This window comes from Lytechinus pictus, unplaced genomic scaffold (assembly GCF_037042905.1).
Source record: "Lytechinus pictus isolate F3 Inbred unplaced genomic scaffold, Lp3.0 scaffold_20, whole genome shotgun sequence".
Lineage (NCBI taxonomy): Eukaryota > Metazoa > Echinodermata > Echinoidea > Temnopleuroida > Toxopneustidae > Lytechinus > Lytechinus pictus.
In genome coordinates, this window is record NW_026974141.1 from 7,650,122 (window position 1) to 7,674,079 (window position 23,958).

At 37.5% G+C, this 23,958-nt stretch overlaps 1 protein-coding gene across 1 annotated transcript; it reads right to left on the reverse strand.

The window, feature by feature from the left end:
• Nucleotides 1-7,719: 7,719 nt before the first annotated feature.
• Nucleotides 7,720-23,936, reverse strand: LOC135157839 (mucin-2-like). Its single transcript, XM_064114838.1, has 8 exons — nt 23,836-23,936; nt 23,093-23,232; nt 21,870-22,104; nt 20,427-20,579; nt 17,948-18,262; nt 16,776-16,996; nt 15,928-15,970; nt 7,720-11,528 (listed from the first exon to the last, which is right to left on the reverse strand). The coding sequence occupies exons 3-8, from the start codon at nt 22,090-22,092 to the stop codon at nt 11,389-11,391; spliced, it is 1,095 nt and encodes a 364-aa protein (XP_063970908.1). The 5' UTR covers nt 22,093-22,104; nt 23,093-23,232; nt 23,836-23,936; the 3' UTR covers nt 7,720-11,388.
• Nucleotides 23,937-23,958: the final 22 nt, after the last annotated feature.

Consider the following 23,958-nt stretch of genomic DNA (forward strand, 5'->3'; position numbering starts at 1 on the left):
CTTATGTATTTTATTATATGAAATCAGGTTTATTCGACATTTTTCTACCAAGAATTAAACAATTGGATTGACAACTGATTAAGTGCATTTATAGTTATCCATTGCTGCAACTTATTTAATTATAACGCAGACACATCATTTACACGTGTATGAAAAAATGAAATAATTGTGATTTCATGTAATAACACAAGAAAAAGGAAAGTGGGATGTGACATCATCAGCCCACCTAATGAATATTCATGATGACGTGCATATAACAAAAACAAAATATTGCTAAAATTTAAATTTTAATAACTTCTTTATTTTTTATCCGATTTTGATGAAATTTTCAGCATTTTGCTCTTCGGATTTTACTCTATTTATTTCGATATAAATATTTTTAGCCCGGAGTATCCCTTTAAGTGCATTTCGTAATAGTAGAGGTGACTTTTAAGTCTCAATATTCGATTTTAATTCGCGCTTAGCACTCACAGTATTCCACAGTGAGATCGAGCTTACCAGAAATGCGACTTTTTCAGGCCAGTGTATAAAACAAATAAGGTTGCGCTTCGCGCTAGGACATGTAGGATAGCACTTGTACAGGTATTGGTTTTCGTATTTGCACGATTCGATCATGCAAATTCTCAAAAATGCGGGCACGAAGTGCATCAATAGTTCGTGTTATAGTCCCTACTAGTTCACGTCATAATCACAACGGATTCACGCACATAGCGTCAGTAATTTTACGAACTGGCTCAAACCTCGACTGGACTCCAAAACATGATTTCAAGATTATCGCGTTCAAAGTTTGAATATTTTTCAGACCCTCCTAATTTTGCGCTTTGAAAGAAACCAGATCAATTATTTATACCAATTTGAATCGTACATTCTATTATTTTAAACTAATATCAAAAATTTGCCCGCAAATTTCGTATTCATTCTCTCAATATTTGAAATAAAGCGCATGTGTGCATTTAAGAAGCTGCTAATTTTTACCCAAAACAGGGGGTTTGGGTCACTTCGTAAATTCACGCGCATCATACGTACTGTTTTTTAGCGGCACAAACCACGGTTTGAGCCCGCAGTTCGTAAATAATTAATGCCACGCGCATGATTCTTTAGAGCGCTATTTGGAGGCACAAACCTTGCGCAAACCAACATAAGCGCAGCCGGAGGCGGCGGAACATCAGGCTCATACAATTAAAGTGGAGGGGCACCTATTATTTGACAGACAAAAGGTGCCCCCGGCCTCCACTTTTGTCCGAGCCTGATGTTCTGCCGCCTCTGAGCGCAGCATTCTAGGTCGGGTCTTTGACCTGTGCGCGCCATCATTCCAGAGACTTTTATAGTACACAAAGTATGGTTTGAGCCAGTTCGGAAAATCAAAGGTGAGGGTTGAGCATCTATTAACATCAAAATATAGATATTATGATTTGAATCAATTTTTCAAAAGACTTTTCAAAACTGTCCCGTTTTTTTTTAATATATATATCAACATATGTATATATATATATATATAAACTCCTCAAAAAAGGTTTGGAAATTTGACTTTGATCGATAATCCCTCCTCGGTTTTAGTAAATATCAATATTAATGAATAGATCATTCAATTCTCTTTAAAATGATACCCTACATGATATGATTGTGGTTCACATGGAGGTGCAGTGCCTTGAAATGTGGGGCAATGTCGAAAGTCAAAAGTTGCAAAATGACACAATATTGAAAGTCACTGTTCTTTTTTTCCGTGGTGAAGAGTGAGTTTCTCAGCGGTTTCTTTTAATTGTTTTCACGCACCTTAACATCAACATTAACATGGAATCAAACACATAGCAAACAACCAAACATTCATGGGTATTTCAAACCACGACTCAAACCATGTTATCTCACAGAACCATCACTACATAAACCACACCAAAACATAAAAATGAAGAAGCAGGGGCTTGATTTGAATGGATTTTCATCTCTATTGACACAGACAAAAGAATCATGTTCTGTATTGACCCTTCATGACTATTTCTGCTTGTTTTGTAGCTTTTCAATTCAGACCTCATCCAACACATTTGAATCCTGCTATTTTCGTGATGGCATGATCATAACAAACATGGTATCATTTTAAAGAGAATTAAATGATCTTTCGAATGATGTCAAATATGCATTGTGTAAAATTGGGAGTTGGGAGAAATTAATGGCCAAACTCAGGTTTCCAAACTTTTATTGAGGGGTTTATATATGCACTGTATATATATATATATATATGTGTGTGTGTGTGTGGGGGGTGTGCCTTTACATGTGTGTGTGTGTGTGTATACAAGAAAGATGGAAAACTGTATTGTGCCCCCCCCCCCCCCCCACACACACACACCTTTGAGTAGAGATTTCCGCCCATGCCAGCACCCCCACTGAAAAAAAAATATTCCCGGCGCCCTGGGAAACTCTCATGAACAAGTTAATAACGAAAGGATGTAAATTTATTTTTTAAATATGTGTTGAGAAAATCTTCAAAGCTCCTATTTCCCAAAACAAAAGGAGGAACATAGATTCAAAACCAATTGCTATACGAAGATATGATTCACAGTGATCACACAGTTGCCTATGATTCCTTTTAAATGTTCTTTATCAATAACATTTATCTTTAATAAAGGTGATAATTCAAATTTAGTAAATTTTGTAACAATTGTCCCCCGGTCTCCACTACCATGGGCGTGCGTACATAGGGCACGGTTCCGTGGTAAAGGGGCAAAAACCTTCTGTGTTTATGGCGCGCCATTTGTCCCATAAAGACGATTAACTTAAATAATCGCCGAACTTCGTTTTTCCATCGAAAAGAAAAACTAAGTTTTTCGGTCGACAAACTTGGTTGGTGTTTTTTCGTTGATAAATTCAGTTCAGACTCAAGGGAAGCTGTCCTCCGGGGAATTGCCCGCCAGGCGAGATGTGAAGTGGTAGGTCTACTTGTCAGATTATTCAGGGTGTATTACCGTTTGGGCGAAAGTGAAAACTGGAATATTCAGTTTTCGATGTTTTTAAAGAAAACTCATGGCATACTTGCATTGTCACAGCCCCGTAGCCAGGGTATTCAATATGCATGTTTCATACAGTGCGCCCCACAACAAATTCCCGCCAAAATTTAGCAATGATTTTATCATAACTTAAAGGGGATGAAACCCTTGAAACCAGCTGAATCCATATCAAAGAGAAAATCAAAGAAACATATTGGTGAAAGTTTGAGGAAGATTGAATGAATAATAAGAAAGTTATGAGCATTTGAATATTGAGATCACTAATGCCATGTAGATCCTCCCATTGGCAATGCGACCAAGATCTGTGATGTCACACACGTACAACTCCCTCAATACTTTAGTACTTATTTCACTTATATTCTCACTTTTATAGAGTCTCTCAGAAGGTGAGGTGTTCTCTTTATGAGAGGACAAGTACAGAGGTTTCACAACATTATATCATTGATGAATCGTTTGTCATATGATTAGAATGAGCAATAAGAGATGTTTTGGGGTATATTTTCAGCGTCCAAAAGGGGAGAGTTGTTCATCTGTGACATCATAGATCTTGGTCGCATTGCCAATAGGAGGATCTCCATAGCATTAGTGATCTCGACATTCAAATGCTCATAACTCTTCTATTGCTAGTCCTATTTTACTCAAACTTTTGTTGATCTTATTCTTTGATTTTTCTGCTTTCACAAAAGCTAACTTGCTCCAAGAGTTTCATTCTCATTTAATCACAATTATAGACACATGACCTATGATCGTGAAGCTAAGAGTCTATATTGTATAACATAGATTTCCCATTCACACATGAGAGATGAAAAAACAATTTAAAGAAAAGATACCAAAAAGTCATTTGGCGGGGGTTATATGGATTTCGAAAAAAAAAATCACATTTCTAAAAAGTTCAATATCTGCTCTTTAATTTGATACCTCAATCACAGAAAATGGTCGGGAAATAAAGTTCTGATTCTTCGAAACAATGCTTGTATTTCCATACTTTCATATAAACCAACGTGTTTTCACCGATTTCCCATCAAAGCTATCGCATAGTTAACAAAAGACTTTAGGGACTTTATGCATGGCTGATCGTCAACAAAACGGAGTGTCGAGTACGTAAGTCTGAAAGCTAGCCTGTAAAACCTCTTCGTTTTATGAAGTTATTGGAATTCAAGCTTAATTTCAAATAAACAGAATTTTGTTATTTCATGGCCAAGTTTTGTAATTGAGGTATCACATTGAAGAGCAGATATTGAGCTTTTCAGAAATGTTACTTTTATTTAGAAACTGAGATACCGCCCGCCAAGTGACAGTTTGGTATCCTTTCTTCAAATTGGTTTTGCTCACTCATGCGTGAATGAAAAATATATTATTATTATCATAATTATTATTATTAGTTTGGCGTCACCTGTGCCTGGAGGCAAAAATCGAGCTGAATCTTGGGACTGAATCAATGTGATCGACCCGCATGTCTCTCCTCCCGATATAACAGACTGGGGCAGTGGAGGTCGACCACTAAACCAGGGTTTCTCTATACTCTTCTACGATTAGTGCAGTGGGTTTTATAACGTGCAAAGGTGGTGACTCTCCTCGACACAGGGCCTCCATTTAACGTCCTATCCCAGCTTAAAGAAGGACTCTTAGCTTTAGAATGACAGGTCATTTTGTCTATTGTATTTGTAATTTAGTTCTGATAAATCATTGCTAAATCTCGGTTTCATTTATTTATGGGGGGAGCACTGTATCATAATGAAACAGAAACAATTAAGTACCAATTCGAAGAAAAAAAACTGATCAAATGATGTCTCAAATTTCTTTTGATAAATGAGTCATCAAACGATGTCATTTATTTCAGACTGCACTGAATAAACCTAAATTGTATTAATAACGTGATTTATCATTCTAATCATAAGAATTATCATTAAGAAAGAAGTTTATTTTACAACATAAATTCATAATAATTTTCTTTTCAATTATTGCACTACAAAATGAGCTGTCATAATCAAACACACATACATGCAGTTTGGAAATATATCCATATAAATGGAGATTATATTAACAAGAAAATGAATGGAAATCTGAATTAATAATCTAAAAAGAAAAGCTTCCACGGGGCCTAGTCCTTGTTTATCCTAGGACAACATATTCAGTAGCAGCATTAGGCCTACTCAATGGACATAATTAACAATTTCATTATTAAATATTAATTCGAAAATGATGGAAGACTCATCAGAAACTATAATAAGATTGACTAAACAGGTTATTTTCAGTAATCTGAATTACTAGAGTCAATGAAACATGATAATGCAAAGTCATGAATTCAATAAACTGCAAATCATATTTTTGGTCGAGTTAAATGGAAGCACATGGATACATGCAGTACTGTGACAGGAATGTTACATACAACAAGTTTCCTTGGACAACAGTCCTGTTATAAGCTACTTAAATGTTTGCACCCGATTGGTCAAATAAAGGTGGACCTGAAAAGGACTGGTTTTATTATTTTGGCAACAGTTCTTAAAAAGAAGGCTAAATGTTTCAAACGACATGATTTGGGCCCGTTGCATAAGAGTTACTGTTAACCCTAACTTACCTGGGCTATTTTGTGAGCTTAAAATCCCCCTAAGATCTTGGCTGTGGATTGCGCGATTGCGACGAAAATTTCGACGATGGTATAGAATGACATAATAGGTAAATTGCACGAAATTCATGTTTTTTATGAATTAATTATGCTAATTTATTCATGTTATAATACTATTTGCTCTAATTCACTAAAGCTGCTAAAAATAGCTATTTTTTGGTGAAAATATTCTTTGTGGCATTCCTAACTACAAATGAAAAAAATTCCGCCACCAAATCAATTTCTTATGTATTTAATTGTTTTTAAAATTCTTATCTATTTCTTTGTTTTTTTTTTTGTTTTTTTTTGTGACAAAATTCATCGGGGACATTATTTCAGTCATAAATAGCATCAAATCAAATAACCGTTTTCAATAAAAGTGAGAAAAATCACTGTCATGAATTCTAGATAAAACAGATTTTGTATTGACTTTGTACATGGTATATACGTTTTTGAGCAATTTTGGTATGACATGCACTTACATAATGTAAGGTAATTTCGTAACCGAGTGTCCGGGCATCACAAATTTGGTATCAAAAGTTTTGAAAGACTGGAAGGTAAAATGTACGCAAACGGCGGGGTGGAAACAGTTTGCGCAACGGATATATCGTGAAAAATGACGAGGGGGGGGGGGGGCTGAAAAAGCCCTCATCCTGGTAAGTTGGGGTTAATGTAACTCTGTCATTTCATGGAATCCTTGATTTTGACTGGCTGTTGAGCATTGTTACCATGGAAATTATCATTGATGACGTTACCATAGTAATCACTTTCATGCAACGGGTCCTTGTTCCTTCACAGGAGTCAAATCATTATTTTGTTGGGGGGGGGGGTTTCTACAAGAAATCTTTACAGATCACTTGCCACAGAGAATACAAACATTCTTTTCAGGGGCCCGACTTACAAAGAGTTATGATTGATCCGATCAATCGTAACTCTATGAAAATCCATCAGTGTCATAATTGTTTTCTACAAAAAATTTGTACAATGTCCTTTGTAAACAAAAAGAAGCACAGTGAATTTTCAAGACAACGATGAATGCATGAATAAACATCATAGCTAGAAAATATTTTGAACATGCATAATAGATGTTGACGTTGCTGGCCGTCCATAGTTGTGATTGATCAGATCAATCGTAACTCTTTGTAAGACGGGGCCCAGGTGGGTGTTTCATAAAGCTGTTCGTAAGTTAAGAGCGACTTAAAGAACGACTGGTGAACCTTACTTACGCGCTAAACCATCGCCAGTGCAAATATCATTTACCACAAGAAAGGATCACCAGTCGTTCTTAAAGTCGCTCTTAACTTACGAACAGCTTTATGAAACGGCCCCCAGGACTACCTTTCATAAAAATGTCAATTGTTCGTGGTAGCAATCTTAAAATGAGTTAAAACAGAATCAAATAACCATCTGGGTCCTGTAAAGTTATATGATTGATCTAATCAATTGTAATTCTATGGAAATCCATTAGTGTCATAATTTTTTTCTACATGAATTTTGCAACATGTTCTTTGTAAACAAAGGGGAACACACCAAAATAATGAATCATATATAATATATATCGAACGTACATGTAGAAAACACTTTTAACGTGCATGTTAGATGTGGGCTTGACTGGCCTTCCTTAGTTGAGATTGATCAGGTCAATCGCAACTCTTTATAAGACTGTGAGTTAGAACAGAATCAAATATATACCAACTTATATAATTGCTGAGAAATGAGCAAATAAAGATGGCAATCGAGTCAGATGTAGGGTCTGTTTTCCAAGCAATGATAATGGCACATGATCTGCACGGGAGATAATAAATGGCGAGCTACCCGTGTGTGGTCTGTCATTTACTCTATGCATGACTAGCTAGTCTTAAATCTTACCTTTCAGATAACTATCAATAATTCAGAGAATAAATTTACCCTATAATTTAATTTGTATAGAGAAACTAACATTTTTATGCAAGAAAAGTAGCACATGTAATTAAAAGCAACACTGAATAGTGTTTACAAGCCATGAAACACTGAATCGTGTTTACAAGCCCTAAAACAGTGAATAGTGCTATACCTCCGTATAGAAAAGATAAAGTAAAGAAAATACCCCAATGTTCAATCACTAATAGGAGTATATATTTTTTTTACTCACTCAGGAATACCATGCAAATACTATTACACACAGAATACAAATAAAATCATGAAAATGTAATATTAAATATTAGGCAACTAATACAATAATCAAACTAAAATTGACACAGCCCTGGCAGACAATATAGAGCTACATGTATAATTACAAATAGATGACATTTAGAGGAGAAAACGCTAAGGTGTCTTTTAGCAATTGTTTTTTTTTTCTTATTCTCCCAGTTACCATACAATATTCCTATTACACATATATTATAAACAAGATTAATACAAATATGGAATGTTAAAAATAAGGCAAATAGTACCATAGTTACATTTGAATTGACACGGCTCTGTCAGACTGAATAGTAGTACTAAACATACATATGAAGATGAGATTTAGTATTAAAAAAAAAAAATCCTGACTTCCTGCGCGAATGTTTCAGAATCCCTATGAAATTTTCTCGCATTCGCTCAGGGAGAACAGGATTCAGTCCTGGTGTAATCCTAGCTTACAGTGCATTATCACAATGAATACAAAAATCAAGATTCTCTGAATACAAAAACGTTAAAAAGAATTTCACAGTAAATTGTCCCTAGGACATCTATAGCCTATGTACATGAACATATAGCACAACTATAGCTCTATTTGGTATACACATAAAACTTATAACATTAATCATGAATAATGAAATTAATAATAAAAACTTATGAAGTGTTCAAATCCACTCATAGAGAGCTCTGCTCAAGGCGCTCATTCTCCTTAATCTGGCAGATGTTCAACTCAAGGATTTGATATTCATGCTGGGTACCACCCTGCCTCACCTGGGTCGAGTGCAGCAAAATGCACAAAAATTTCCTGCTGAAGAAAATCCTGCTTGGCTATAGGATTTGAATCCATGACCCCCTTGATTGGCGGGCAAAAGTGTGAACAACTAGCCTACGAGACTCCCATAGCTCACTACCTCATGTAGTTAATGGTGACTGAAAGGAATTGATCCACATTGTGCCGCACTCAACCCAGGTAAGGTCACTCTGGGTAGCCATACCCAGCAGGATTAATTCTTGAAATGCACAGCGCTGGACACAGCAGCTGAAGCTAAAGCCGGGGTAACAGCAGAAGTCCACCGCGGAAAAGAATATTTCAAGGATGGTGCTACATAAGTGTCTATTGATAATTATTATTGTATAAAAACCACCAATGTTAAAAGTCTGCGTCGAATCAAACAATACGTTTCATGATTTAAAACAAACCCAAGTCCAGAACAGGGGCAGATCCAGGAATATTTTAAAGGGTGGGCCTAATCCAGGAATTTTGAAGGGGTACGAAGGTACGTCCTGACGCAGACGGGGGGTCGGGGGCCCTCCCCCAGAAAAAGTTTGGAAAAACTAAACCCTTTATATGCTATTTTAGCGTTTTTGAGTGCAGGTTGCCCAAAAATAGGTGGCTGGGGCCAGCTCGGCCCCCAGCCCCCCACCCTTCTTGGATCCGTCCCTGCAGCATACAGGCCAAAGAGTTTTATCACTCTACATATTTCAAAATTTGAATGTAATAATTCATTGCAATAAATGTAATAAATCATATCATAATATTAAGAATTCAAGACATGATTAGGAATAAATTCAGATATTGCATACATGTTCATGTACTATGTCTTTCATGATTTGAACCATTATAATATCTAATAAATAATACAAGAAATATGTAACTTTCTATGAGTGAACAATGGCAGCAAAATAAATGAGTTGTTATTATGCAGAAAAAATGAACATGTACATATTAATTGCTTGATTAATAATTGCCATGAAACTAGAAATCCAAGGCTGGAAAGGGCAGTATTCAATTCAAGTATTTTACACAGTATTCTACTAAAGTAAAAAAAAATTCTCTGTTAATCAATTGTTTTCTATTGGCCTATTAAAGTATTTCTTTCTTAAATCTAAGTCAGCCCATACCTAAATTAACCCTTTGAACCCGATAGGCCGGTATTCCGGCCCACCAGTGAACGCACATATACCCGATAGGACGGAATACCGGCCAAAAGCCATGTGACTTAAAAAACATAGGTTCTAAATGTCAGGTGATCTTTTAAAGATGACGTCATCTTTCTAGTACATGTAGGGATATTTAGTCGATAATTCCAGTCAGGATTGGTATTTATTTCGGAAGGTTTTAGCCTAAAAAATTGCCAAAATATGCCACTCTACAGCGGTGGCTCGTGTGGCATGTGCGGTAATACACGGCGAGGCACATGCTGACTATGGGGAAGCTATTGATAAATCCGACTTAAGTCAAAACAGTGATTTTGAGCCCAAAACAGACACTAAAATTGATATTTCTGTTTGTAGACTAGGTCTACGAGAAGCTAAACAACTTCAGCCGGACCGGTCCGGGTACTAGCGGGGGAAAGATGCCGTTGGCCCCGAATCATGGAAGTTTGTAAATGTGGTCGATAGGTGCAAATAATACAGGGTATGGGTCACCGCTGCCCCTAATAACTTAGGGTTCAAAGGGTTAAGGACACGTAAACATATTCAAACATGCCGCACACAGATGGGTGGATACATGCATGTAGGCCTTCATAATACATTATTTGGCCCAAACTTCATGACACCCCCAATGGTTATTAGTATTTTGCTTGAGGTGGTTAAAATGCTTTTGTGGTCTGAATATGAGTGTGAGGGTTTTGCTTTATAGCAAAGTAAGTCAATCAGCACCTTGAATTGAATACCAGCCCTTAAATCTCAACGCGTTCGTGTCGCTAATTTGCACGAAAATATATAAAATACACACAGAGCTGCTACTGATCTGGCACGTTTAGAAGGTTTGGCGTGTATCATAGAGTTGTTCAATCACTCATAAGTTAATGAAAGACTTAAAATTTTAAAAAAATTCAAATTAGTACAATAATCACAAAAAATAATGTTTGTTAAAGAAAGTTGAAAGTTGAGACCAAAATCTATCCCAATGCCCCTAGATGAATGTAAATCCACAGATTTACAATAGGTGATATTTTAAAGTCATCCTTTGTACAAAATTCAATTTAATATTAAAATAATATCTCAATTCAAGGAGGCATTTAACGCTTTGAAAAAAGACTTAGTCCGGTTTATACACGCAAATACGCCCACGGTATCTTTACGTGTAACCTCATTGACGAGTATGCGGTAGTACGCGTCCTCTCAGGATGATCCGACGCATGCGGTGATGTATCACGTACCACACGCAAATGGGACCGATTTTCGGTCACACCTTAATCTTTGCGAAATACCTACCTCATCATGGATGTATTCACAGTGAGGACTTTGACGTTGTGTAGCCATTTTCTCTCCGTTTCATGCCGTTTTGTAGCCATTTTGAAGGCTCATTCTCGCTAATTTTGGCTAATTCTGTCTATTCTGACTGCTCAAAAGAAATTAGCAGGGATTTAGTCAATGCTGCACGTTGCAGTGTCACGAGGCCGCAGGAGACTACATGTATCTTCTCCCATAGCCTTTGTACACGGGCCAAGGCCAAGGCCGGCAAATGTGGCCTAGAGGCCGGCCTCGACTACATCCCAGGACAGTAGTACATGAAACGGCTACAAAACGGTAAATTTGCTGACTGGAATTCCTGAAGAAAACCATTATGGGAATTTTAATTGATTAATCGGTCATGCGTCAAGGTGTACTGACCGCCTAGCTGTAGTAGCCATTGATGAGGTAGTCCACCTTGCTGTATTTCCTTCTCTGGTAGCCCTCGCACCATCTTTTCCCCGACACTACAATCATCGCCAGCAGGAATATGATACCGAAACACAGGGTCACGATGAGAATACCTGCAATGGAGCAATAGGATAAAGGTCTAGAGCCAGGAATCGAAAATTGGGGGGGGGGGGGAACCTAAAACGAATATGAATTCTTGCCATGTCTGCAATACTGTATAATCCCCGAGTCTCATCCTACGAACAGTTGTGATTGATGCCATGAACCTCAACATATGGAAATCCACCACTTTCACAAATATTCCTACCGGAAATTTGCAGTCTTTTTGTAAACAAAGAGGAGCATACTATGGCCCGAATTCACAAAGGTGGTTTTGAAAACCCCCGGTTGAGTCCATGGTTTATGCAGATTTCCTGTATAAATTACGCTTAATTTAGCGCGTATAAAACATGCCCAATGCTGATGCGCGCATTTGTCACAGTGCGGCAAATTGACGCTTGTTACCATGGTTAGATACGCTATTTTATTCATGAGTCCACTCTTCAAACTGTGGACTCATGAATAAAAAAGCGTATCTAACCATGGTAACAGGCGTCAATTTGGCGCACTGTGACAAATGCGTGCATCAGCATTGGACATGTTTTATACACGCGCCCGATATGCGCTAAATTAAACGTAATTTATGCAGGAAATCTGCATAAACCATGGACTCAACCGTGAATTTGGGCCATTATGTTCAGAACGAATAACACATCATATCTAGGAAATATTTTGCACAAACATGCACCTTTAGAAGTTGTACAACGCCTACTTAGCTTGTTGTACGCGAGCAAATGGGAGGCTGAATGTCAAACATTCATACCGTTGCACACAAGATGTACATGTACCATCAAAAATGTACCGTTGCATGGCTTTAGGTGACGTCACAATACGATTTAATTCATTGCGCTCAGTAAAAATGAATACGCGTATAAGCCTGCTGGCTAAATGCGCAATGCTGCCCAAGGTCATGCGCATGCGCTTGTGGGGTTTTGCTTTTCGCTTTCAATTTTTTTGCTCCCATTTCATAGATTACTGCAGGGAAAAACTCTTCTTTTTCAGATTTTCGCTAAATTCCGAGGCGTTGTACAACACATATAGCGAATATTCTTATTCGTGCAATGGTGCGAGATTTCGCATTCGGTGAAAGAAAGACACGCTCTATTCAACGAGGCGTTAGCCGAGTTGAATAGAGCATCTTTATTTCACCTAATGCGAAATCTCGCACCATCGCACTCATGCCTATTCACTATTTGTATATTGATGGGTTTCCATAGTTGTGGTTAATTTGATCAATCATAACCCTTTTTAACTCTTTGCCCGCCACGGACGACTCGCGGCACATACAGCGGACTGCCACCGACGACTCAAGTCACAGTTCGCACACAATGCATACGGAATGCATTTAATTGTAATTGTGTGCACACACATACAATAGCAACGCGTGTATTGCATTGTTTACGAATCTAGCTTTCGTGTTATAGCTTTCGCCGACGTTGTTTACATAGAGATTTTTTGCGTAAAATTGAGTTTTTTTAACTGCTTTAGGATATATTTCGATGACCTTACAATAGCTTGCACTGCTTTCCTTGTAATAAAAGAATGATACAAATTGCCACCTCCCTATAACAATAAGGGGATCAAAGTAACAATAGACCGGGAAGTCTCCCAGGACGGGAAGTCTATTGAAGTAGCCAGGGACAATCTCAAGAGAAGAGTTTAGTTCATTGTCAGTTTACTCTTTTTGAATGCCCAATTTCAATCCTAAACTGCTTAGCTCATAATGACCATAAAGACATGGATTTGGTATGTAATGAAAGCTAAAGAACACATCTTTTCAATGGACTAACTTAGAAATGTAACCTTCATTAGGAAGTATTGAATATAAGAGGTATAAAATACCCTCCTAAACGAAAAATTGGAAACAGAATGTAAAGTTAAAATTCTCAAAATCTATGATTTTATACATAGCAAAAATGATACCATTGGCAAGAGTATTCATTTCTCTAAAACTTTGCTACACAATTTTTTTCAATACGACAAACCAGTAAAAAGTTATTGCTAGTTGAATAAGACAGTGCACGCAAACCCCCTCTGAATGTGGCACCCCAAAATTAATGTGGCGCAGAGGGGATAGTGTACGTGACGGGCAAAGAGTTAAGGTGGGACCCTGTTCTCCACAAGGAAAAGGGTAGCTAGAAGGAGTCACACACTTTCATCTGCATCCTATCTTTATCTTAAATCTGAGAAATTGGAGCTGATTCATGTCCCTCCCAACATGTTTTTAGATAAATTCCTAAGATAAGAAGTCCTGACTGCAAAGCCATAACCGCAGCTGCAACTGTACAGCAATGCTGGTTGCATGCAAGCAATTATAAAGTTCTCCACAAGGAAAAGGGTAGCTAGAAGGAGTCACACAGTTTCATATGCATCCTATCTTTATCTTAAATCTGAGAAATTGGAGCTGATTCATGTCCCTCCCAACATGTTTTTAGATAAATTCCTACGATAAGAAGTCCTGACTGCAAAGCCATAACCGCAGCTGCAACTGTACAGCAATGCTGGTTGCATGCAAGCAATTGTAAAGTGCTTAGAGGCGCTGCTCTGATGTAAGGTGCACTTTATATCCGTTCTAGGAATATTCATGAGTTTCCTCAATGACTGTTTAGTGAAGTTTTCCACTACATCATATTTTAGGAGATTAAATATTCAGAACTTAATGAATTATTGCACAGTTTGAACCCCTCCCCCCACCTCCAGCAAACATATCAAAAACCATACAGAGCTAACGCTGAATCTCGGGTACAGCAGAGGCCTGTCGCATAAAAGAAAAGCTCTGGCAATTTTTGCCAGAAAATTTTGCATGCGTTAAGTGTCAGTGAGATAATTATGATTACTAGAGTTTTTGTTTATTTGCCTGATTTTTTTTTCTATCGCAAAAGTTTTTAAGGCAACAGGCCCCATGTTGTCTCCAGTGGGAAACAATCGCAACAATGGCCAGTGCCACCCCCCCTTTTTGAGAGTCATAGTCATTATTTTTAATGGGATATGCCATTTCTACACAATTGAGGACCTTTTTTTTTGTTCTTCTTCTTTTCTTTTTTTTTGCTTGTCAAATTTTTCAGGGGAAATTGTGCCCCCCCCCCTTTTTGGAAAATCCTAGATCCGCCCCTGAATTGCAATGTAGCAGCGATGACACTGATCAGATTCCACTGAACACGGTGGCTGAACAGATTAAGTCCTGATGGAGATACGGATCAACCAGAGTCCCATAACACACAGAGACTAGCGATTTATCGTACACTTAATTTTCACGATTGATTGTACATTATGGTCAGTGCAATCAATCGTAGAAAAAAATGATCTATGATGATTGCTAAAATTTGTGTTAAGGGACCCAGGAGAAGAGTATGGAGGTTTATTGTTGAAACAGTAAAGAAGGGATATTAGTGGTGATTATTGAATGTAGTCATCCTTGGTTGGACTGGCAATATCAATCAATAACTCCCCACAATACTTTCTCAAGACCTGGTATATTTGCATACTATAAGGCAGAATATTACTATTATTATTACATAGGTGATATGCAAATGAGAGTCAATGATGTCAAATACTACAATGTTTGCGGGTTCTACAATAAGGGAGCTCTTTATTGACTCACAACGATGAGGACAAAAATTGAAATATTTCATGTTCAATTAAGACGAAAAAATCATTAAGGGTGTCCCCAGTTTCCTCATTTACCACATACAGCTAGGGATAGAAGAAAACTTGGGGTTATTTAGAATCGTGCCGCTCGATTAGTTTTTGGCTTTGGATCTCAAACTCATACTACACCCCTACTTTATATTAAAGGAACTTCACTGGCTACCTCTAGTCCAACGTATTCAGTTTAAAGTCTGTTTATATGTATATAAAACTCTAAATCAATTGGCACCTGAATATCTTAATAATACCATCAAAGTATACACACCCTCTCGTAATCTTCGTTCAATCACTGACACATGCAGACTTTGCATTCCCTTGTCAAAACTCTGCCGAAAAACGTTGTGCTGTAGCAGCTGCCAAGACTTGGAATGCTATCCCTCTTTCAATAAGAAATGCTTCCAGTGGCCTCAAATCTTCCCTTATACCTTTTTCCTTAATAATTAATTTTCCTTTTTATCTTGAATATTGTGGTAATTATTGCAAATGTTAAATTATTATTCATACATTTTACGAGCTATGGTACTTTTTGTTTTTAGCGCCTCTAGATATCCATTATTATTATTACATGTAGGATGCAAATATAACTTAATGTGAAATCAGTCGAACTTTATCTGTCATAATCTTCCTATTTTTCAATCTGATTTTGATCAAATTTTCAGCATCATGTTTGCATAATATTGTTCTCTATTATTTTAGTCAAAACATTCCAATGGAATTGTCCTATCATTCATCACAGTTGTATTTTTTTTTCTTTTAAAAACTTACTTGTCTGTGTTACTGTGGTTCTATTGATGTTGTCAGGAATAACCTGAAATATAAAAAGAGGATACAAGTAGGGAAAATATTAATCATTAATATTAACTCAAATTACAGACATGCTTAGTTGCCAGCATGAGACATGAGACTCCCGCATTAAGGCATGGTCCCACTGCACTTACGGACGCAGAGAAGATGTAAAACGGAAAATAATCTTGACATCCGTTGGAAAAAGTTATGTATCCGTTGTGTGCTCTTTGCATACGTGTTTCATATGCTCTATATCCATCGAGCATCCGTCCACCTTGATTTCATTGTTTGCCCATTTTGTCCATTGTCTGGAGCGGATGAAAACGGATGGAGTCATCCCGAAATTTTGGATGTTCGCTGTATCCGTTATGAATACATTTTGTGTCCGTTGGCCAGTGGGACCAGGCCTTTAGGGACTATTGCTCATTCTCCAAAATCTTTTTTCTCATGCCTGTATCACAGCCAACCCTTATACATGACCAACCACCCAAAAACCAGAATGTTCTGTGTAAAAAGCCCAAATAATAATTTGGTTTTCAAGAAGTAAACATTATAAAATTGGCCGACTTGAAAGAACAATTCTTCTTTATACTGACAAAATTTGAAGTTGGTCAGTTTTATAAAAGCCGAGGTACCAGTATCTTTGACACAAGTTTTACTGGACAGTCCGGACTGCTTGGAAGTTTCACTGAGACTACACAGCGTACACATCTCCTTCTACTTGCTCGAGTAAATGCCAAACTTCAAAAAAAAAAATTCTCCTCACTCTGATCTCTCACTGAATTTCTTCAAAATTCAAACAAATATAAAGAAAATTTCAAACCTACCTCTCCTTGGTCATTGCTTCCTTCCGGGCCACTTTGAGTAGCATTGATTGGCTGAGATGTATTACTTTGAGGCCTCTGATTGGTTGATTGTGAAACTGGACTGGTCCATTTGGGACTGAGGGTGGTATCAGCTATACCAGCTTTTGTTGCAGGTTTAGCTGTAGCTTTGGTTGTTGGATCCTTAGGACCTTCTGTTGTTTTGGGCTTAGGGGTTGGGATATCTAAAAATCAAAATGAAAGGAACTTAATTAAGAATTTGAAATACATTTAAATGAGAACTAAAAATTGGCACCAAACGACTGACCCCCAGTGTTGTTCATAATGCCGGACATAACTTAAAAACATGAAATTCCACTCTGGTCTAAAAATAACTATAAGATGATATGTTTCACTCATTTGTATGCCTGTTTGACTTATTTTTTATATTCAACACTGAATACAAGAAAAGCAAAGCTGAAAACACACGTGTATACATGTACAAGTAGCAAGAAAATCACTGCAACAAAGCTGTATAAACAGCAATTTGCTTGGAAGTTGTCGTTGATACCATTCAGAACAAAAATAATATGAAATTGTTTTTAATCAAGTTAAATATAATGATTCATTCATTTTTTTTTTACTGGGAACAGATACTGCTATTCATTTGTGTACATGAAATCATATTTTGATGAATTTCGGGCCCGATATACACTTACAAAGTGCTGCATACTGTAAGATTAGAAGCACTAAACAAAAGATTGGTCTAACAAAATCATACGAAGTAAAACTAAAACATCAACCTGGGGGCCGTTTCATAAAGCTGTTCGTAAGTTAAGAACGACTGGTGATCCTTTCTTACGCGCTAAACCATCGCCAATGAACATTTTGGTGTACTACATTTAACACAAGAAAGGATCACCAGTCATTCTTAAAGTTGCTCTTAACTTACGAACAGCTTTATGAAACACCCACCAGGGAGGGAGACATACTTCTATGTGACCCCATTCTCTGTAATTATTATGATTCATAATTAAGCAAAATATCATTTAAGCTATCTGCGAAACTCAAAATGTATCATGAGTAGACAATTCTGATGCATTTTGGATAGCTCAACACTATATTATGTTGCTGATCTTTGCTGTGCACAGAACTTGTTTCTCTGCAATTTATATGAACAAGTCTGATATATATACCTCTTGCTGCCACAGTTGTTAGTGGTAGTGGTGGTGCATTTGTGATAGCAGGTTTAGATGGAGGTGATGTTAGTGATGATGAGTTGAGGGCAGCGTTCAGGTCATCAAGGGCTCCCGCAGAGTCATTAGTGGGGATCGCATCCGTGGAAGACGGTGTTGGTTTAGAAGTCACAGAAGAGGTAGGGGGAGTTGTTGGGGAAGAGGGAGAGGAAGGAGGCGTGGATGTGCCAGCTGATTCAGGTTGACTAACAGGAGACGAAGGAGGAGGGGGATTAGTAGGGGTGGTTGGAGGCGGAGGAGTTGTTGGTGGGGTAGCTGCGAGAGAAGATGTCGGAGCAGAGAAGGATGAGAGAGGAGATGAAATGGTTTTTCCCTTAGAGTTGGGATAGTTACTTAATGGATGTGAAGGGGTCAAAGTGAACTTTGAAACAGGATGGCTTCTCTTATGAGTGGTGCTACGAAGTGCCATGAACGGAGATGATGAAAAGGAGATTGATGATGGTGATGATGACGACGATGATTTAACTGAAGGTGGTTGTGATGTTGATGATGAGGAGGGTGATGAAGATGATGCCGATGGAAATAATGATTGTGGTGATGATGATGATGGTGATGATGAGGAGGATGAGGATGATGATGATGATGATGTTGGTGATGATGAGGATGATGATGGTGATGATGATGGTGATGATGATGATAATGAGGATGATGATGATGATGAGGATGATGTTGACGATGATGCTGATAACGATACTGCTGATGGTGGTAGTGATGACAAATGATCCTTAGAAGGGTTATGAGCTCTAGAAAAGACATCAGAAGACTTTGCCTTGCTCGATGAAGAAATAGGCTTTTTGTGAGAACGAACCCTATTTCTAATTACATTGTCTTGCAATAGATCAGGATATATAGATCGGCGAACTACATGTTGACGTTTAGAATTAGAATGGAACAGATGAACTAAACCAGATTTCTGATTTTTCACTATATCAATACAGAAGGAATGAAATATGATCAGTTTGTATACAAGAAACAGAAGGGGAACAGGGATAAAAAGTAACATATATAAACAAATGAATATGGCATAATAAAAAAAGTTATCATCTTGAAGATTAATAAATCATAATTCCAAAGGGCTTTGTATAATGGTCACAAATTTATAATTTCCCCAATTTATTGGCAATGTTTTGGCCTAAATTCCTTTTTTCTTTATTTTTGGTGGGGGGGGGGTTATGGGCGGCCTGGGGTTATCAATTCCTACCATTAACCCTGTACTGCAACAGCTTAGCCTGCTTTATTATTTTTCAAACCTAGTGCGGGCAAAGTGGCAAACATAACTTGATGGAAAATCGATATTCATGAAGATGATTTATTGATCAATAAAATATACATGAAGGTGCTAACAACAAACAACTGGCATAGGGTTAGACCATGAATGAAATGGATACAATTGAATAGGCAATATTTTTTTAAATATATATGTGAAGGTGGTGATGGCAGCTGGCTGCAGTCAACATTATGACAAAAAACAAATTCAGAAATCGGTTTCTTTTACAAACATGGAAACATTTAACAGCAATTTTAAAACTTTTAAAATCAATCTAATTTGTATTGTACCATCCCTGACTGTTGGAAGAAAATAAATTTGAATACAGGTTTGTTTTTCTTACATTTATACAGTTGTGTTTTGTTTAAGGACAAGTCCACCCCAACAAAAAATTGATTTGAATAAAAAGACAAAAGTCCAACAAGCATAACCCTGAAAATTTCACCAATATCGGTGGTAAAATAAGAAAGTTTTAATATGACGCTTTTAATTTTGTTTAATTTCGCAAAAAAAGTTATATATGCACATCCTGGTCGGTATGCAAATGAGACGACTGATGACATCATCCACTCACTTTTTCTGTTGTATTTTATTAAATGAAATATCAAATACTGTAATTTTCTCCACACTGTCATGAGAAAGGCATTTTATTCCTCCCTGAATATGTATTAAAATACTATTTTTTAACATTTTATGATTCAGTTAAGTTGGTCTTTATCAATAAATAAAAGTGAAATAATTCAAACAATAAAAACAAAAGAAATAGTGAGGGACATCATCTACTTTCTCATTTGCATGTCACTGAGTTGTGCATAACTATTTTGTGAAAAACAAGTGAAACATTAATATGTCATAACTTATTTCACATCCAATTTTGCTGAAATTTTCAGCATTATGCTATATTTTTTTTTCTATAGATTCATTTCAAAATTTTCTGGGGTGGTCTTGAGAGCACGGAACATAAGGTTTAGAATGCCGAAGGACACAGAAATCAGGGTCCACTTCACAAAGACTTGTTATAATAACAAGTTCAGTATTGGCAAATCAAATTGAACGATTTCAGTAGCTTTACACTGTTATTGCAAATTGATTTAATAATGTAACAAGTTTTATGAAACGGGCCCCTGGTGTCACAATTCTGGAGTTACTTACGATGCTTAACGGCGATTGCCGTGAAGTCCGAGTGTCGAACGTGCTTTGTGATACAAACATCTTCTTGACTGCCATCAGGTATACACTGGACAAGAAAACAATTCATTGCTTCTGGGTTGGCTTGGAAATGATACACCGCAAATGTACACCATTCTGCACAAAAGAAAAACGGGGAACAAATCTAAGAATACATATACCTAATAAAGTTACATAACTTCCCAAAAATCTAGATTTATTTTTGCCATCAATATAAAACTATTGAAAATAAATGCAATTCATGCATGATACTATGTGATCAAGCATAGCAACACCCACAAAAAGTAGCACCGTGTGATTTCCAGTACAAGGACATTAAAATGGTATGGCTTGAAAGAGTTTTTCTATGGACTACAAAAACAAAATGGATGTACAAAACAAACAAAAATTGTTGTTTTAACAGTTTTAATTAGACCCATATTTGTCTTTTAAGATTATTTTGAAATTTATTCTTCTTTGTGAGAACCAAAGTATTCTCCTCATTTTGAGTTCCAGTAAAAAAAAAAGATATTTTTTTGATATTTTTATGTAATCAAGAACAGGATACCTATAAATTAGTGTGACAAATTTGGCGCCAATTTGATGACCCCTTCTAGAATACATGTACTATGAACAAATTATAACCCTCTCTTTGTCACCCTAAACAACAGTGTGAGGCTCAGTGTCAATAGATTTGTCAACTTTAATCCCTCTTTTCTCAAAAGCAACATTCTATGGTAGTCAATGTTCTTCTCTTAGGGACAACCAATTAAGAGTTATTTTAAAGCTGAGATTCTCCTCTCTCAGTCGAGATATTAAACTGAAAATTCATATATATCTGGCAACTTTTGTGGGTTTTCATTTGCCATGCCTGGTCACATACAGTGCGTCCCAGAAAAAAAAAGAAACTTGGATTCCCATGTCTTTTTTCTTCAAAGTCAAATAAATTATGATATCTAATTAACATCATCATACCATTCAATTATGTACCTCTATATTTTGATACCTAATATAAGACAAACACTTCACACATTAATGAGCAAGACGAGTTTGAAATTTTAATGTCAAAATCCGGTTGTGCAGACAAATTTGACAAGATTGGTTCGTGATACGACAACCATGCTTATGTTAGATAACTGGCTCATTAGCATTTTTAATTTGTTTTTTTTAATTTCCTCTCATTGATCCCTGAATTGAGAGTGGACTCAGATTCACATGTGAGTTTCTGCACAAATCGTCTCTGATATGCGCCAATATTCGTTGCTAGTAAGCTGCAATGTGTGAACGATTTGCTAAACTGTCACGTCTTAAATTAAAGACGAGATTCCATTCACACTAAAATTTATAGTAAAAACATATTTGAAAATTGTGAAATCCATCTCTGAATAGGAATTTCCATTTTTTGTTGGACGCACTGTACATCCTTACCTCCCTCTGATTCACAGCAAGCTTCCGCGCACTTGATCTTGTTTTCGGTGTGGAGATCCGTTCTCACTTTGGCTCCAGCGTTTTCCGACTCTGCAACTTGAAGGACATGATCCTCCTTGAAGATGAACTGGCATCTGTCATCGGGCGAAGAGAGTGTCCCTCGGATTAAGCCGAAGGAGAGGAGAACAGCAACCCTGAACAGGTGCTGCAAGGAAGCCATCATCTGTGCCCTGGGCTAGAGAGGGAAGAGAATAAAGTTGAATCAAAGAGATTGCAAGAATTAGATGTAGATATGCCTAATTCACTAGCTAATGCCATTCTGTTGCAGACGGTCAGTAGATGGATGAAATCCGTCTCATGTCACTACTCATTTTCTACTCTTATTTCGACATGTTCATGACGTTAGATCTACAAACTATAGATACTAGAGGATAAATTGTTCTTTTTTCAATGGAAAAAAAGATTCAAAGCTCAGGAGAGTACTGAAATCACAGACCTTCTTAAAAATAATGTTGACTTAGCCTTGGTGGGCCTAACTTTTAAGACAAGACATATCAGCCTGCAGTGTAACCCAGGAAGCTCCGGCCTGCGAAGCGGGCCGGAGCCCATGACTCGTCCGTGCAATATTAGGCAGACATGGGAACTCTCCAAAATGGGGTAGAATGGGGTCGCAATAGCACTCCAAATAAAAGGGGGAAAATAAATTATGCACTTGCCTCGATTATATGAAGGTCTATCGTGACACAGAATCCTGACATCCAGGCACAAACTGGACCCTCAAAAAGGAAAAGTTAGACCTATATGTCCCGTACGTTCGTTCTCGGTATCGATCAGCAATTTTGTTTTCAATTTTAAAAGAAGGAGAATGAACGAGACAGAAGTTTTCCTTTTTTTGAGGGTCCAGTTTGCGCCTCGATGTCAGGATTCTGTGTTGGGAAAATATTCTACGAATAAGTGGAATATTGTCCCAAACTCTTGGAATATTTCTGAGCCATCCAATATAATATTCATGCTGTTTGACATGCGACCCTCGCAGTGTGATGTTTTGAAATCGGCCGTGAATAATTGCGGAATTAGATACTGGCCCAAAATCACCAATTTTGAGGATAACCGGAGGATGGACACGGAGCGAAATAAGGGTGAAGAGTAAGAAATAGAGCTATTTTTCTTTCTTGTTATATTTTTTTCCAAAATTTTTACAATAAAACACTTTTGGATCCCACCTTTGTCACTCGGTATATCCGAACTAGTTCACGGTCCCGAAGTTCGGGTAGGTGGAGCGTAGTGTAGCGGTAGTGAAGTGGAGCCTGCACGAACTTCGCCCGAGGTAGGTTACCTGCGGTGGAAACTTTAATCTCATGACCTGAAATTGAATAAGGTTTATCACTAATCAGGACCGCAATGCATTATGGGAAACAACAACAAATATGGGAAATTGAAAAGAAAGGGGGCAATCAAGCTAGCTCCGCGCACTGTCCGCAGTGTGCGGAGCTAACTTGATTGCACCCTTTTCAATCCCAAAACGCATTGCGGTTCTGATTAGCAATAACGTTAAACCCGATTTCACTTCAGCTCAGCGTGGATTTAAATTTGATTTGATTTTTTATTGATATTATTTTTCAAACATACTCTTCTACAACACTCCCGCGATTTCGGCCATATCAAGGACCAGGCTGAGCTCCCACGCTTTCTTGGCACTTGGGTTTGAACTTTGAGACAATTTGCGTTTACTGTCCCCGACTTCCCAATCAATTCCCGGTGCCATCACCGCCCCACCACCCTCCCGGCTCTCTCGGGGTGTCACTGGCCTAATTCAAGCCTAGCTACACGTAAAGGCAAGCATCGACAGGTAGACGAGGCCGAGGGAAGATACAGATACTTACTCGCATTAAACCAACACAAAACTCTAACATCCAAACCCACAACTCACATAAAAGATATACCATAGGAATAACAAGTCCCTTACCCAATTCAATACCTTATAATATCAAAACAGAAAGAGAAACCAAAAATTTCCCGAAGTCGGACTCGGAGAGAATGTAAACATCCACGTAAAACTATGCATATAACGGACAGTAGATGGCAGTAT